Source organism: Odontomachus brunneus, unplaced genomic scaffold (genome assembly GCF_010583005.1).
Source record: "Odontomachus brunneus isolate Ranch 3 - 2012 unplaced genomic scaffold, Obru_v1 Obru_scaffold_082, whole genome shotgun sequence".
NCBI lineage: Eukaryota > Metazoa > Arthropoda > Insecta > Hymenoptera > Formicidae > Odontomachus > Odontomachus brunneus.
The window spans coordinates 136,133-152,771 of NW_022639532.1; the positions used below are offsets into that span (position 1 = coordinate 136,133).

General features: G+C 41.1%; 4 protein-coding genes across 13 annotated transcripts in view; 3 read left to right on the forward strand and 1 right to left on the reverse strand.

Annotated features, from left to right (window-relative positions):
* LOC116847644 (phosphatidylinositol 4-phosphate 5-kinase 5-like) overlaps positions 1–782 on the forward strand; it is a 2,397-nt gene extending 1,615 nt beyond the window's left edge. The window contains exon 3 of the mRNA XM_032822848.1: positions 512–782. Within this exon, the coding sequence (XP_032678739.1) occupies positions 512–782 (271 nt within the window). The remainder of the gene's footprint in view (positions 1–511) is intronic.
* LOC116847642 (integrin beta-nu-like) lies at positions 726–9,390 on the reverse strand. Of its 3 annotated transcripts, none has more exons than XM_032822842.1 (13): positions 8,412–8,791; positions 7,900–8,263; positions 7,115–7,356; positions 5,169–5,454; positions 4,821–4,985; positions 3,133–3,591; positions 2,622–2,784; positions 2,369–2,535; positions 2,070–2,242; positions 1,726–1,925; positions 1,529–1,641; positions 1,337–1,428; positions 726–1,223 (listed from the first exon to the last, which is right to left on the reverse strand). In XM_032822842.1, exons 2-13 carry the CDS (start codon positions 8,065–8,067, stop codon positions 1,079–1,081), a joined length of 2,373 nt encoding a protein of 790 aa, XP_032678733.1. In that variant the 5' UTR covers positions 8,068–8,263; positions 8,412–8,791; the 3' UTR covers positions 726–1,078. The 3 variants fall into 3 exon arrangements, with proteins under 3 accessions (XP_032678733.1, XP_032678734.1, XP_032678735.1); XM_032822843.1 differs by having other exon boundaries at positions 7,900–8,280; XM_032822844.1 differs by lacking the exons at positions 7,900–8,263; positions 8,412–8,791 and adding an exon at positions 9,238–9,390.
* A 226-nt stretch (positions 9,391–9,616) lies between these two features.
* On the forward strand, positions 9,617–13,325 carry LOC116847665 (dihydrolipoyllysine-residue acetyltransferase component of pyruvate dehydrogenase complex, mitochondrial). Of its 5 annotated transcripts, none has more exons than XM_032822899.1 (8): positions 9,617–9,742; positions 10,146–10,359; positions 10,619–10,773; positions 10,909–11,297; positions 11,413–11,771; positions 11,892–12,191; positions 12,346–12,483; positions 12,681–13,325. In XM_032822899.1, exons 2-7 carry the CDS (start codon positions 10,238–10,240, stop codon positions 12,473–12,475), a joined length of 1,455 nt encoding a protein of 484 aa, XP_032678790.1. In that variant the 5' UTR covers positions 9,617–9,742; positions 10,146–10,237; the 3' UTR covers positions 12,476–12,483; positions 12,681–13,325. The 5 variants fall into 5 exon arrangements, with proteins under 5 accessions (XP_032678790.1, XP_032678789.1, XP_032678792.1 ...); XM_032822898.1 differs by having other exon boundaries at positions 9,624–9,769; XM_032822901.1 differs by having other exon boundaries at positions 9,626–9,760.
* Positions 13,326–13,640: 315 nt separating this feature from the next.
* LOC116847664 (DENN domain-containing protein 1A) overlaps positions 13,641–16,639 on the forward strand; it is a 10,247-nt gene continuing 7,248 nt past the window's right edge. For 3 of the 4 annotated variants that reach the window (XM_032822896.1, XM_032822893.1, XM_032822894.1), the window contains exons 1-10: positions 14,000–14,016; positions 14,307–14,462; positions 14,560–14,697; positions 14,778–14,913; positions 15,049–15,102; positions 15,216–15,473; positions 15,555–15,656; positions 15,755–15,982; positions 16,178–16,354; positions 16,525–16,557. In XM_032822896.1, the coding sequence (XP_032678787.1) occupies positions 14,000–14,016; positions 14,307–14,462; positions 14,560–14,697; positions 14,778–14,913; positions 15,049–15,102; positions 15,216–15,473; positions 15,555–15,656; positions 15,755–15,982; positions 16,178–16,354; positions 16,525–16,557 (1,299 nt within the window). Of the gene's footprint in view, positions 13,828–13,991; positions 14,017–14,306; positions 14,463–14,559; positions 14,698–14,777; positions 14,914–15,048; positions 15,103–15,215; positions 15,474–15,554; positions 15,657–15,754; positions 15,983–16,177; positions 16,355–16,524; positions 16,558–16,639 lie in introns of those variants that run through there. The other variant, XM_032822892.1, reaches the window with a different exon arrangement.

Genomic DNA, 16,639 nt, shown 5'->3' on the forward strand with positions numbered 1-16,639 from the left:
ATATATATATATATATATATATATATATATATATATATATTATATATATATATATATATTAAAATATAAGAAAATTATATTATAATATGTATATATAAAATTTAATATATATGTATCTAATATATATAATATTTTTCAAATAAGGAAAGTTTCTTAAAATCCCAAGAAAATCTTAGCTTCTCGTAAAAGCAATTATTTACTCTATTTAGATTAAAGATAAAGATTTAGATAAAAAGTTTAAGTGAATATATTAATATACATCAAATAAATATTTAAATATTTTTTCTCTCAGTATAGAAACGAAAAGATTTCTGTAGAAGATTTCTACTAAGCCAATTGCTCTCGGTTATCTAAGCGAGTTTTAATGCGGCTGAACGTTCAGACGAATGTTTTTGGTCGCAGTAACAGAGATATTATTTCAGCGAGTTTTTCGTTCGGTACCTATTCAGTTACTCGAATTGAAATTTTTCTTCCATGTATAATAATTTGATACACGTGTATGTACGAAAAGGTACAACAACGACGTGCAATACAAGGGTCATGTCGCCGCGAACGGTGCAATGGATGGTATGGGAACGTATATCTTTCCGGACGGATCCTCATTGGCAGCCGTCTGGTCACGAAATAGACCCGTTTCAGACGTCGTCTACAAGGAGCCGCTCGGACAAGAGTGGATGGTCGAATCGGTTTCGGAGAGTGTCAGTATAGAAATGAAACCGCAAAAATATAGGTCGAACGTAGCATTCTTGTATTATATTAATCTGCAATATTTTCTCGTATAAGAATTATTCATTTCTAAATTATTTGCCTACAGCAAGTCTCGTTTACAACTGGAAATCATTTTTGGAAGGAAATACGTGAAGCATCCTCGGGAGGAAGTACACGATCTTTCGTTCGACATTAGTCGAGCAAGTGCGAAGCATACGCGTCGCATTTGTAAATCAACTCTTTTGCGACACTTAATTGTAAATATTTACAAGTCTTAAATACACTTGAAGTGTTTAGAATCACAAGAGCGACACATACGATTCGCCACTCTTTCGCAACGATGATTGCTAATTGAGGTACTAAATTATTCTCACTCGTCATTGTACATAGAGGGCACTCTGAATCGAGTGACAGCTGGTCGGTAAAGCGGATTCTCGTCCAAAGCGTAAACGGTTTTCTTCCGTTCCAGCACGAATTTGGCGTATTCCTTGCGATCCTTTATCGTGGTCCAACACCTAAGACAAGAGAGCTCATCTTACACTCACACAGATATGCGTCAGAATATTATTGAGATCTTTCGAAGGCTGTATTTCATTTGATCACGAGATTTACGAGAGAAACGGCTTACTTCCATATTAACAGGCTGATAATACCAGCCAGAAACACGGCGCCGAAGATGAAACTCGGGATTACCGCAGCGTGGATGGGCGTGCGGCAAGTCTGCAAGTAGAATACCGACAATCGAGACGTAGGAAGGCAGGGAGAGAAGGAAACATCTCGCGACAAGACTTACGCGCGTTCATAAGCCTGCACGACGTACCTTCTCGCCAATCCTCAACATGACCGTCTTGTCCGCTTGAAACTCGTACACGTAGGGTATTGTGCACGTGCTTTTGGCCTGCGTCGTTCTCACGAAACAGTAATGCTCGTTATCTGTTTGCGCGAATTTACGAAGAAAGGAATTTAAGTAGGTTGCGCCGACATAAGCAACGCGAGCTCTGCCTCGTATATACCTACCTACATCCACTGTGTCCACTCGCGCGGTTTTATAAAGAGTCGTGTCGGTCTGACATAGTTCTTCCGCTTTCTCCGGATATTCGACCGTGACGTTCACGCAAGAATTATATAGGATACAGAGACCGCTGCCACCTGCGCTCGCCGACGACTCGCAGTAGGTGCCACGATAGTACAAACCGTCCGCGGCTGTCTCGTTGCATCTACGAGTACGACACCAGGGATGTTTCACTACTATTGTTTTCTTGTTTTCTTTTTTTTTTTTTTAATAAAATCGTATCCGCGAAATAAGAGAAATTTCCTCCGGATTAGAGGATAGATACAATAGACAGAGGAGACATACGAACCGACACTGTCCGCAATCGCAGTATCCGTGACCCGCGCATACTTCTTCGCTGCCGGGAGCGACACAGAGTTCTGTGCCGGACGGACATTGACAGCCGCCGCCTTCCCATCCCTCCAGGCAGTTGCAAACGCCGCATTCACACGTGCCTCTGCCGCCACACTCGATCCCGTCGCTCTACCGGAGGAAGCCGAACGAACAAACTTAATCGATTTTTTGTAATTATTCTGATAATTAGCCGCCGTTACTCGAATGTCGGCCTTTGGCCGGCGGTTGCGCGCTTTCTCTTTTTCGGTCGTTTACCTTGTCGCAGGGAGAACATTCGCAGAACCGACCGTTGTAACCCTTATCGCAGTTGCAGGCGCCACACACGCACTCGCCTCTGTTCGAGCAGACCTGCGTGCTGTCGGCGGCGATGCACTGCAGTCGGTTTTCTACCGGGGAACTCTCATCGCAGTCGCAGGTCTCGCCTGTGCACGGACGTTTTTAAATTTAAATCTCAATGACAAATCTCGAAGCAGGGCGATGCGCGTGCACAGAAAGTGCGCGCTCTTACCGGACCAGCCGAAGTCGCATTTGCATATGCCACATTCGTTGACCCCGTGCTCACAGCGCGAACTTTCTACATTCTTGCAGTCACAGCCGCACAAGAGCTCGACTTCGAACTGTACCTCGGACGCCTCAGACGCCAGCGCATCGTCGATCACTACCGTTTGTCTCTTTGGCAAAACGTAAGAGCGAATTGTCACAAACACAGAACGAATCAACGACGACAAGAACAAATGAATTGAAGAGCTTGTCTTCAGAGCACGTTAAGAATGTATCTTCGAAAAACACAGTTGCCGTGTGTGCAGTTATTTCTGTTTCTATTTGTTTCACGGTTAATTTATGTGATTACAAAGATACGCAAAAAAGTATCTCATAACTCGACCTCAGAACACGGTTCATCGAATATGAGATATCTCTTGTGAACCGTGTTAACTCGTAATCAGAACTATTCGCGCGCGCGTGTGGAGAAGATAGGCTTTTCAAATCAATTCGTCTTGTATACGAGACGCGACACTCACCCAGAGACTCTCGTTCCTCGGACACTCGTCCACCGATATGACGACTTTAAACTCATACACTTGACCCTCCTGTATACCGTCGCACTCGGAAGTGCTCGACTCTGTGCCCGCCTGTTCGCCGCACGCGGAGAAATACTCGAGGCGCAACGGGCCGGTTGAATTGTCACGCAACACCACCTTGCTCACGATATCGTGGTAGGAACTCTCGATGATCTCGAGGATGTTGGAACTGTTCCTCGTCAGAGTGGCCACTCTGGCGTGCTCCTTGAGCAGATCAGCGATCGATTCGTACTCGTGACGACGATCCTCTGTCACGGCGAATATCAGGTTGACTTTGCGCTCTTGCAACAACCGCGACACCTCCGCCAGTGACGGATAATCGTACTCCTTCGCCATGGAGTATTGCCCGCGCTCGTCCACGTGACATTGGAAATCTGGACGGTGCACTACACCCCCGAGCTGAAAACATTAGTATAAATTATGACATCAATGGATCGATACGCGTGTTAATAACACAGGTCAACAAATTAAAGGGTATGTAATATCACATGAAACTTTATATTGATTTCCGAAGGAATTTGGTGCGCTGAATCCAAATCTGGCCTCAGAATGGCGCCATCATGTCAGGATTTTGAGATATTCTAACCTAAAAATAAAAAAATGGCTATTTTAGGGCATTATTGAAGTTTCCTCCTGGTTGCATAGAATTTTACCGACAAAAACTAAACAAAGTACCGTAAAGTACGAGTCTTGCCCTTCAATTTCCATTTTTGAACGTCCAAATAGGATTTTTTTCCACCGAGATAGAGCAGATTTAAGTTTTTACTGCATACAGAAAATCAAATAAAGCGATGATGTCGGTTTATTTGAAATACTTTAACCCTTTTTGAGCAATTCTGGAAAAAAGAGTTTGTAGTTCAAAGGGTCCCGAGGGTCGCTGCTCACAAATCTGGACTCAGATTTCCAAAATTCTTTTGGATTTGGAAATTTTATATTGGATCCGCCATCTTGAATTTTAGAAATCTGAGCCCAGATTCGTGAGCAGCGACCCTCGGGACCCTTTGAACTACAAACTTTTTTTTCCAGAATTGCTCAAAACCAAAAAGGTATTTTAAATAAACCGACATCATCGCTTTATTTGATTTTCTGTATGCAGTAAAAACTTAAATCTGCTGTATCTCGGTGAAAAAAAATTCTATTTAGACGTTCCAAAATGGAAATTAAAGGACAAGACTCGTATTTTACGGTACTTTGTTTAGTTTTTGTCGGTAAAATTCTATGCAACCAGAAGGAAACTCCAATAATGCCCTAAAACAGTAATTTTTGCGCTTTTAGATTAGAATATCTCAAAATCCTGACGCGATGGCGCCATTCTGAGGCTAGATTTGAATTCAGCACACCGAATTTCTTCGGGTAAACTTCTTACTTCTTTTATGATAAAAACCTTGTAAACCTGTGTAATTGATTGGTGGATTAAATATAATAAATGAGAACTCTCTTGTTTTTCAGTAGCAAAAGAATCGCAACATCGTTGTAAGATACTTGTCTGGGGATTAGTGAACAATAAATTCTCCTATTGAAAATAGGAACTCATTGGAGATTCGTTAGAAAGGAAATGCGGCAATCTTTCTGCTACTGACTGTATATTAATGAACATATAACGAATAAATTGCATGTGTTGACCGTGCCTTTCCCTCTCCGGCGAAATGCAGGAGTCCGTCGGTCGCCACCAGCATCAGTTTCCGCGCCTGATGAGCCCATCCGACCTGGCGGGTGCAAACGATCGCTTGCACGACTCCGTCGAGGCCGCCCTCCAGATTATCCACGTTGCCGGTCACTGAACTGTAATTCACCTATGACTCGTGTAATGAATGTAAGCCTGATAACGTCATTTCTTAACTCGATCAGTTGTTCCAAGAGCGAGCGCGTAAACAACACGTTCACGCCCTCGTGGCTTTATTATGAAACGCGGTTATGAATAACTCAAGAAGATAACGACGCAAAGAGGCCGCTGATCACGCGGTTGTTGCGCTTACTTCATGGATAAAACGGGGTATGTTGTCGGTCAGCTCCAGATGATGCCAGAACGAGTATAGCGGTGTGCAGAAGGCGTGCTCGCTCTTACACGGGTTCTCCTCGTGACCTGGGAAGATGTACGGCATCAAGGGCTTGTCGGCATAGCTGCCGAAACCGAGGCGAAAGTTGGTGGTGAAGGTGCCGAGGGTGTTGGCCATCCTCCAGCCCAGACTCACCAAAGTCTCTTTGTCGTCCTTCATCGACCATGTGAGATCCATAAGATAGTAGAGATCCAAGGGATAATTCCTGGTCGGACAGACAGGACGAAATGAAATGATGGGTGCTCAGAATTATTTCACTTTATCCTTTCTTTTCTTTACGTTATATCTGCGCGTCTACACGCAGAAAAATATAATTTTATTGTCAAGATAGGCGATTGTCTTCGATAAAGAACATTTTCTCGATAACAGTCTTGAAATATAATAATGAGGAACTTCAGAAAAGTTCATTATCATGTTTTCAAAAGAAAAAGTTATTGTCTTCGCAAGAATATCACAAAAGCTCATCGAGGAAACAGTTGGCTCGACTTTATGTAGCAAGCAAACCGAATTCTTGTTTTAATTTCATATTGAGTGAATTGCTAAGCACACCGGGATTCAGAATATATTTTGAATAAATCCGATGGGCTTGGAATGTACTTGTGATAGATTTGATATATAAACTTATGAAATCCTCGAAACAAGGAACATTTACTTGGATGCAGTGTGCATTGTTCCAAGTATGTGTACGCGCGTTCTCAGGTATTGCAGCATGAAATTGCAATTTTCAAACGTTCGCAGCATGCGGCTCGAGTTGAGTAAACATTTGAATTACGCGAATCGTTCGTGCTTCGAAAGTATCTGTGTGTACCATCGAGATAAGGATGGGACGTTATTTACGATCCACTAATATGTGCGCAGCGTAACGCGCTATTTCAAGCGCAAAATTGATGTTAGATTAATTTCAGGCTTCGCAAGAGTATCTCGCCTACGCGTCGACGACGCCAGTGGGCGTCATTGCGTTCACCGGTGGGTGTCATTGTGAAACTATCCGCTAGACAAATAGCGGATAGCAGGTCGCGCTACGACTTCAACACGAATAGCATTCGAATAGCTCTATCGTCGCGTAATCGCTCGTACCTTACGTTATCGCGTTTCCCGCGTGTCTGTTTATCGACGGTTGGATGTAGCCGCGCGCAACTTCCACATTTCATTCTCTGCCATCGAGAATCTCGTCGATATTATTCACTAATAATACGGAAAAAGACGCGATCGGCTGACTTTCTCCTTTCTATAAATTCGTGACCGACTGTCATTATCACAGCATGATAACAACGCTTGATTAATAATTCACCGGTGAAATCGCGAGGGAACGCGAATTGCAGCAAAACCTCGACGTTGCTGAGAACAGCCTCGTAACTTAGTGATTCTTTTCTTGACAGAATAGCAACCGTAATGTTCGCCAAGTCATGCGTTAAATTGCACGCGTTTAACGTCGTTTAATGTCTCTAAAGGATTCCTATTAAACGTAACACTGTTGCTAACACGGCAATCGCTGACGTCGGATAACGAGGAAGGACACACGATTCCGCAATCGTGTGGTACAGCGACTTCCTCCTACGCGGTAGAGGATAATGTTGGCACTGAGAAAAGAAAAAATATCTAAGAAAAAGAAACGCGTTTATTGACATTTTGCCACACAGCAGAAATGTCTAAAATATATTACAGGGATATTCTATGGACATGATCGCGATATCTTCAGGACATCCCTATAATGTATTTTGAACATTTCTGCTGTGTGAGTTTCACTTCTCAGATATCTTTTCTCTCAGTGTAGCAAAACAAGTGACCAATCGTCTTGCAGCCTAGTCGTCTGGTTTCTCTCCGCGTCTTTGTTGATTTGTTGACTTTTTCGAAACAATATTTACTTAGCCGGCCGATACTGGAGCCTCAGCTCTTGGCTGGCGTGCGGCCTGATCCTGAGTCGCAGCCTCTGCGGTCTCAGCTGCACCGGCGCGCGGTCGTTCGAGACATCCTGAAAGTCCTCGTTCGCCAGCAATTCCAGCGATCCCGGCGGCGCCGTGCGTATCTCCGCAGCTGGACAGCCGAATGCACGCAGACGCTCCGGCACGTTGCACCTCGGCTTTCCGTGCGTGGAATTTGAATAAGCCTGCATGAACAAAAGAAGAGCGAATTAGAAAAAGAGCGCGTGCTTAGGCATACTTGCAGAACAGAGGACTATTACGAAATAAAACCGCGGAGATCTCGAGACGCGCCGATTCTCTTCGTCCTTCGCGAGCGCAAGACGGCCGAAGCGCGCGATGAATTAATAATTACTGGGAATCGCAAGGGAATTCAGTCAGGAAGCTTCGACGTCGTTTCGAAGAGTGTATCGCAACTTTAGAATTTGAGACAGCAACTGAACAAGTCTCGATAAAACGAACGAAGATCTCGAACGCCACGCGTTCGAAAATCGGTGAGAGAACGAATACCTGTTCAGGTCGTGCGAATGCATTTTCATCGGCGAACATATTTATTATTCTTCTCTGTGAACTGATGATTCATGTAATTCCCCGGATATCGATGCTCGCGTCTTACGTGTGCGCGGATTAATCAGCGCCTTTCCTCCATCCCGTGTTATCTCTCATTCCGTGTTAACATTCGACGTGTTAATGGGAAAAGCCTTCGTCCCCGAAAGTACACAGAATCTTACCCAATCGCTGCACCACGCGCAAGCCAAGTTCGCCTCCAAGCAATTCTCGCAGCTGCTCTGAGCGCTGCAGAGGCTCAGAATCTTCGTGTCGACGCACGAGCATATCCTCGCGAGGTACAGACTCACTGTCCAGACGGAAAATAGCGAGGATCCGGCGCGAGGCTTCATCTCATTCGGTTCACGCACGGTATCTATTCGATCACGACGACACGCGCGCACGCATACACGCAGCGCGTTCGTTCCTCTTCTCTTTGGCCGCGCTTTTTATCGACCACGCGATCGTCTCTGCGCAATAATCGCTCTCGGGACTTGCCACTTTGGCATCGATCGAGCGCGATATCGCGATATCGCATATCACAGCGCACTGTGGGAAATATAGGTCTGTTTCTCTTAGTCGAACTGTCTGAACTCGTGCAGTAAGTTAGAAAGAGACAAATATATTTTGTTTCATTCTAACTTACTGCGCCAGTTCAAACAGTTCAGCTAAAAAGAACGAGAAGGTCTTAAGTTACCTCGGTCGCGCGCGAATTGACACGCGCTCTATTCGCGCGAAAGGCACAGGTGGCACATCGGGATCCGGCGCGTAACTCCGGCCCGCGCAATCGGCATACGGATAAAGTTGTAGCGCGTCTGTTTTCTCTTATCAGCGCGATAGCGATAAAGCCGTAGCGGCGAATCGCCGATTTGGCGAACGTGTGGGACCCCCCAGATCGGAATCGGCATATACGTATTCGGTGCGATTACCGCATCATACGTCCCGACGAGTACGCGACATCGCCGCCTCTTCCGTCTTCAAGTGACTAATTACCGCCGACGGACCGCCGAAGGTCGATCGTTTTGCGCGATCATACGCGCGAGTCCACGCGTGACGAACGAACTGTCGCCGGTGTCGCGCGTTTCTATTTTACTCCAAGACGAGACTAGATGCCGCCTAGGTCTGCCAGCCGCGTTCACGCTAATCAGCCTAGCCGCCAACTGTTGCCCGCAAGCACGCCCCGCTCGCAGATACGGATAATAAGCTCGCAAACTCGAGATTCCCGAGCGCTTCGTGACGCTCAACGTTAGAATCGTCACGATTACGAGACACGGGTCTTTGGAATAATATGAAAAACGCGTGAGATAGAGACCGAGCTAACCGCCAATTCTGCTTGCGAACTGGCCCCGATTTACGGATAATAAGCTTTGCAAGCTCAAGATTCTCGGGCACTTCGCGACGCTCAACGTTAGAATCGTCAGAATCACGAGGCGCGGATCTTCCTAAACGAGTCTTTGGAATAACATGAAAAACGCGTAGAAAAGGATCGCGACATGTAGTAACATGTTTATAGCTATTCATACCTTGCATTTATACATAAATTGGAGAGAGGCCCAAGCAGCAGGTTATCGCCGTTCGTAATCCAGTCCATCGTAATCGAGGTCTTCTTTAATCGAGAATGGAGAGTACATCCGGGAATATCTGTGCGTTCTTCTACAAACGTTATACTCGAACGAAGGACAATCGTGCGCGCGTGAAGCGAACGTTAAAATGGCGCGCACATAATCGCAACTGCGCCATCTGTGCGTCGCTAGGTGCAACTAGCAATTCGTTCATCGACTACTCGAGTCGCGCACGACCGATAAATCATGAAGATGGCGCGATAATTCATCGGGAGATAAGTTATCGATCGTTCGTAAGGCTACATCGATATATCAAGATAACGGCGCGAATATACGAATTCGATAGTCAGTATCCGATGCGCGAATAAAGAGCATATTCGTCCCTTCACTACGTTCCTGAGGTGGCAGACTCAGAGGAGACAAAAGTCGGCTTCAGATTGATGAGAGAATTCGTCGATAGAAGAGAATAAGGAACTGTGTTCAGGTTATTCTCGTAGGTGTATGTTTTTCACGAAACTTTATACTCGCTAACTTTCTGCGTGCAGTCTCGCCATTGATATCGCGTCTGGGACATTTTGTGTGTGTATTAATTTTGTGTGTGTATTAATTTACTCAACTTTTATTATCAAAGCGAAATTCGCAACCTGTTCCTCTTCATCCATCCGCCCGTCTTACGATTGATAGTCGAAGAACGGTGAAAGATTTTCGACTCGCACGATCGTCGTCGTTAACTTCCTCCTCTACTTCCCGGGAAAGGAAAGAGCAAAAGCCACGTGACCTTGTCGACGTCCTCTACAGACCTCTAGTTTGTCATCTATTTTGTACCTCATCACAATCTGTTTTACCTAGACAGTCCTTGATTATTAAAGGGTCATCATCGTTGTCACGCGGGTTTTGAGATCCTTGGACTCGTTGAGAGATTTTCGAACATTTCACTTGGCGTCATCGGAAATTCTGAGATATGATACGGACCACGTCAAGCATACGTAACGGGTTGGCACGTACATTACTTCGCGATTCCGTGCGAACTAATGCTGTGAAATCTATAGTGATCCGATGTCTTCACAGAAAACATCAGCAGAGGTATCTCGTCCACGACCTAGAATCGTCTTCTCATTCGAATCTTGTCGCAGATCGGTTGTCGCTGTGATTTTAGACGACTGTTAAGGTTATTTTATAATTTTGCTTGAATATGAATCACACACGGATGACTTCAACTTCCACAGTGCGACCTTTTGCGATTTGATCTCTATTATAGTCAGAAGTTCAAGAGAAATTTATGTAACACGACAATATATCCTCAAAATGCATCAACAAAGTAACGCAGCTTTCTTTGGCTCAGGCTTCAACATCACAATATCTTGCATGTAACAGTAACACCATGGAACCAGCAATTCAGATTTTATGCAGATTATCCAGATCATATCAAAGTACAACTTCCAGCATTGTCACCTACTATGGAAACAGGAACAATAATTAGTTGGCAAAAGAAGGAAGGTAAGATATCGATTGACCTAAGTTTACAAATGTCTGTAGTTTCCATAAAGATAATCTACTAACTAGTATTCTATGAGATGTTTGTTGAGCATTAATTAATTTAATTTAATTTTTTTCTTATATTTTATTCACTAGGTGACAAGTTGAACGAAGGTGATCTATTAGCAGAGATTGAAACTGACAAAGCCACAATGGGGTTTGAAACACCTGAAGAAGGATATTTGGCCAAGATCATAGTACCAGCAGGAACAAAGAATGTACCTATAGGCAAACTGGTTTGCATTATTGTGGAAGAACAGTCTAGTGTAGCTGCTTTCAAGGATTTTAAAGATGATGGGTCGGATGTTGCACCTGCAGCTGCTCCTCCTCCACCACCACCAGCACCTGTTTCAGCTACACCACCACCAGCACCTGCAGCGCGACCAGCACCAGCCCCAGCAGCGGCTCCTTCCGTTTCTGGAGAAAGGGTATATGCTAGTCCACTAGCAAGAAAACTAGCATCTGAGAAAGGACTTAGTTTGCAGGTATCATTAAAATGTTGACTCATGTTATATTAAAGTTAATTTGTTCAACTAATACACTTTTATGAAAAGTATAAATGAAAAGTAGATGTATTCTTTACACTCTACTTATATATAGGGTCTGAAAGGAACAGGATTGTACGGTTCTGTAACATCTAAAGATTTAGAACATGCTACACCTACTGTAGCAGGAGTAGCAGCAGTTGGTATCTCAGCTGGAGTCGACATTCCTATATCGAATATACGTGCGGTGATTGCTAAACGTTTAATGGAAAGTATGCAAACGATCCCACATTATTATCTCTCGCTAGACGTGAAGATGGATGCTGTTATGGCAATGCGAGAACAGTTCAATAAAATGTTAGAGAAAGAGAAGATGAAGTTGAGTGTAAATGACATAATCATCAAAGCAATTGCTATGGCTTGCAAAAAAGTACCAGAGGGCAATAGCGCTTGGTTAGGAAATGTGATCAGGCAGTGAGTACATATTTATATTTATTACAGTAGTACAAGTGATGGTTGGACATATCTGAGCATGTTTATACTGGGATATTTTTGTACTGAATAATTGTATCAACAATATGTATTTTTTCACAGATACAATAACGTGGATGTTAGTGTAGCAGTAAGTACGGAGAGTGGTCTAATCACTCCTATAGTGTTTGGCGTTGACACAAAAGGTTTAGTTCAAATTAGTAAAGATATGAGGGTGTTAGCTGCAAAGGCGAGGGAAGGAAAGTTACAACCACAGGAATTTCAAGGAGGAACAATTACTCTGTCCAATTTGGGCATGTTTGGAATCAAGAATTTCTCCGCTATAATAAACCCACCACAATCCATCATTCTTGCCGTAGGTGCTACGGAACCTAGATTGGTTCCCGCCACAAATGAGAAAGGGTAAATATTCTTATATTTTGTAATATTCTTCTGATGTAAGATTATATAGAAAAACTTAAATGCTACTGTAAGGTTCAGAAGAAGAGGTAAGGTTCATATTATAGTTACACGTTATTGTATATTAAATTTGTATTCAATATGTATATTTCTACAGATTTTCGACCGTCCAGTATATGTCCGTAACTGCCAGCTGCGATCACCGTACTATTGATGGTGCGATAGGTGCACAATGGTTATCTGCCTTTAAAAGTTTTATGGAAAATCCATCGACAATGCTTCTGTAATAAGTATGGTAATAGTTCAATTGAATAAGATAATACGTGTAATGATACACAGTTATCTTTTGACAACGAAAGATAATTAATGTGTTCTACAACAGTGGGATGACTTATTTTGTCATAAATGTGAAATCTAATTTCTTACATCTAGTTTCCTCTAGCGCGGTAATTATGCGTAAGTTTGTAAAATATATTTTCCTTTTTTTTCTAGAAAATTCAAGCTGAGCGAGGAGGCGCGATATGCAATTGTAGAGGCACTACAGATGTATCACACATCTTGCTACATACATATAGAATTTGTGGTATTATTTGTGGTATTATTAACTGCCCGAGGTTAATCCTGTGTTGATTCGAATTAAACATGTTTGTCGACATTACGTTTGAAGCTTTTCACAAAGTTATAAGTTTATATAAGTTATACAAGATCTTGTTTATTAATGATGAGAAGACTGATGTTTTGATTCAACACAATTTTGAAATAATTCGAGATAGCCATTGTTCTTCCGATATTAGAAAATTTGTACGAACAAATTAAGTTTCATCTCTAAAATCGATGTCACCTGATGGAACTGCCTTTATTAATAATAATGTGTACATACGTGTATTTATGATGAAAATGCTGCATTTGTTGCAGAAGGTACGATTACCACCGTTTTAGGGGAAGTAACAACAAAAGGTGTCAAAGATGTTTATAGTATATATATATATATATATTTAATAAATTATATCGTACGATATATTGTAAATATTTTCGTTCTTATATTAGCTTTGTAGGTATTTTACGTAGAGTTGACGTGATGGTCTGGTGAAACAATTTTTATCAGTAGAAATGTATCATAAAATCTTTTAATCTATATGTTATTTCCCAGTTTTTCATTCTTTCGCAATGTCGAAATTCGTACAACGGCCCATTGCCGTCGGCGGACTGCAAAATGTTAATATATATAATTGTTTCATGGAGGTTTGCATGAGAACATTCATTTCATATAATTATTCCTTTTGAAATTGTTCCATTTCTTCGAAATAAGAGTACAACGTACAAATATCTAGATGGAATGCGTTCGACTAGAAAGTGCCTACTTTCAGAAGTGAGTCACACGAGTGCACTTTCATTCCGCATTAAGTGTAAAATGTACAAGAAGGTGTAGCCGTCGTTGTTATCATTCATTAGTACCATTTTGCGAGACATTGGAAACGGATCTTAAGAACACTGCTATGTGACCTACGTTCGTTCCGATTTATTCCGATCTAAGCGAGAGAAACATGATTGAACGTGGTAGAACCGTGCGTAGTAATCACTGATCCGTACTTCGATCTTGCATAGTTGACGGTGACTTTTCACGTACGAAGAGAAAAAGGTAGAACGAGTGTATCCATTAACGCCACAATTGAACACGATTGATTAATCTGCAGCATGCGGCTACAATGTTTAAAGTTCTTACGAATATAATGCGTTACTGTCATCATGTAGTGCGATGACGTATAGATGTCAAGATCATACAAAGTACTTATTTTTTTTTAGCCATTATCATGGGATCTAGATTACGGTAAGTTTATTTTCCTTCTGTACACATCGTACATTTACGGATAATCTCGTGTACAAAACGCAGTGAAATCGACTGCCGTCTGTGTTGCATCTGAGTGACTGTTTCGCAATGCAAATATTTCTGTCGAGTTCAGCGAAACGACGAATGTTATGCCTTTTTTTATAAAAATTAATAATACGCGTGTCTTTCTCATTATATAACTGATGAATCTGTAGTGTGTAACTGATAACTTTAAAATTTATAAAATGCGTTTGATTCAGATCATAAACATAGATCCACAATATTTCCAGGGAAAATGTTAAACAACTCTTTGAGTGCTTTTGCGAGGTAGCAGCACCAGTGGGGGAGAAACCAGCGTGGATACTTCAGAAATATCCAAATTCTTTTTTAGATGAAGAAATACTTAAATCTGTTCCTAAATTCGCATACCCTTGTGAAGTTGAAAAGTATGTTGATATTGGCGTCATGTGTCATGTGCTTTAATTGTAACATTGTCCTAACTCTATATTTCTATACAATATAAATGATACTTTGCTATTTCAGTTTGTTGGTGCAACACTTCTCCTTTGTACTCACTAGTATAGATTCAAAATGGACTTTTGGATTTTGCCGTCATGATCCTAAAACAGATACAGCTTTGGTAGTTCTGAGTGCACTACCATGGCATGAAATATTTTACAAGTTAATAGAATATATTTCAAGTATTCTGGAGTGCATTTATGTATGAGCATATTTAAGTTTTAAATTATTAAATTTTATAGGTTACTAAATCATATTGCATCCCTGACCAGCAATGCCAGTGGAGAGGATCTGTGGAAGTTTCTTGAAAATCTTTATACATGTGGAGTTCCAATTCCTGGAAATTCCATATCTATTCCTTTACCAAATTCTACTGCGGTAATTTTTTGTTATATCAAACAAAGCTTTTTAATATGTTACAATTTATAATTTTAAAATATTTTTTTAATATTTCTCTATTGAATCTTTATTGGTAATCCTTGAATATATTAATGATATTTTATTTTTTTCCAGAATTTTGTTTGCCAAAGCCCAAAACAATTTCAACTTCCTAGTATTCCAGAAAATGTAAGTAACATTATTAACAATTTAAATGTACCAAGATATAAAATACACACTAAAGAGAAATTAATTATAGAATTTATCTCTTTGTGTTCTTATTGTTGTTCTTATTGTTTCAGAGAAATTTGACTGAATATTATAGTGCTGTTGATTCATATAATATGATGATAGTATTTGCATCTATGTTATATGAACGTCGCATTATTTTTACTTCAAAACGTCTGTCAAGATTAAGTGCATGTGTACAAGCATGCAATGCCTTAATTTATCCAATGATTTGGCAGCATATATACATCCCTGTTCTACCTTTATCGTTGATAGATTATTTATTAGCGCCTATGCCGTTTTTGATCGGAGTGCCGACGGCAACGCTTCAGGTATTTATAATAAAAATTATATCTCGGAAGACATTACGTTTTCTTATAGTAAATATACATTCAATGTTCTTTCTCTTACAGAAAGTACGCAAGGGTGATTTAGGGGAAGTTGTTATCCTGGATGCTGATAATAATACAATCGAATCACCATTCCAAGATCTAGAGTCCTTACCTCAAGATGTAGTGCGTAAAGCAACATACTGTTATCATATAATAATATGTGTATCGTTAAGGATTAATATACGTCTTAAGTAATAAAATAAAGAGTTTCTGTGTTGCAGGTGACAAGCTTGAAAAAAGCGTTACGTAATAGACCTGCTCTTCTTGGAGACGGCGTATCAAGAGCATTTTTGCGCTCATTAGTACAGTTAACAGCAGGCTATAGAGAAGCATTGACTTTGCAGCAGGGTGAACGTATTACGTTTAATCAAAACGCATTTGTTGAAAGCAGGCCATCGTCCATGCAACCGTTTTTACGGAAAATGTTGGAATTGCAAATTTTTCAACAGGTAGACAAATCCGTATTTAGGCTTTCCTCTCACGTGTTTGATTGTATATCTTATATACCTTTATCTTAATTCTAACATGTAATTATTACTCTTTCTCTCTCCCTCTCTCTCTTCCCTTTCATCCTCTCTCCTCCTCCTCCTCCTCCTCCTCCTTCTATGTAACACTTATATAATAAATATTTTAAATATTTTCAGTTTATAGAGGAAAGATTGAACATGCTCAATTCAGGACTTGGATTCTCAGACGAGTTCGAGATGGAAGCCTGCAGTTATTCAGCTAAATCAAGTAGTAAATTCATGCAACAATATAGGGAATGGACTTACACTATGCGAAAGGAAAGCTCTGCGTTTTTTCGCAGCGTGAAAGATAAGGTGTGTTAATAGCATTTTGATTAAATATTTAAATGCTTACATAGCTTATCTATAGTTGATTGCCACATCTGGCATATTACGCACCATATACATATACACATACACACACATTAAAATGTTTTTAAAAGATTAGTATAATTTTGTTTTATACTTTATACTTTCCATTTCAGGCCAATCCAGCAGTAAAGTATGCAGTTAAATCAGTAAGTTTAATCAGAATTATGATTTTGTGCATATATTATGAATATATATATATATATTTTTTTTTTTTTTTTTTTTTTTTTT

Excerpts from the sequence above, each read along its gene's own strand:
- LOC116847642 (XM_032822842.1), bottom strand. The coding sequence starts at position 8,067 with ATGAAGCCTCGCGCCGGATCCTCGCTATTTTCCGTCTGGACAGTGAGT. Across the intron at positions 5,455-7,114 it reads CTCCAGTATCGGCCGGCTAA|GAATTATCCCTTGGATCTCT; the intron begins GTAAATATTGTT and ends CTGTCCGACCAG. Across the intron at positions 2,243-2,368 it reads AATGTTCTCCCTGCGACAAG|AGCGACGGGATCGAGTGTGG; the intron begins GTAAACGACCGA and ends TTCCTCCGGTAG.
- LOC116847665 (XM_032822899.1), top strand. The coding sequence starts at position 10,238 with ATGATACGGACCACGTCAAGCATACGTAACGGGTTGGCACGTACATTA. Across the intron at positions 10,360-10,618 it reads CACAGAAAACATCAGCAGAG|GCTTCAACATCACAATATCT; the intron begins GTATCTCGTCCA and ends TCTTTGGCTCAG. Across the intron at positions 10,774-10,908 it reads TAGTTGGCAAAAGAAGGAAG|GTGACAAGTTGAACGAAGGT; the intron begins GTAAGATATCGA and ends TTTATTCACTAG.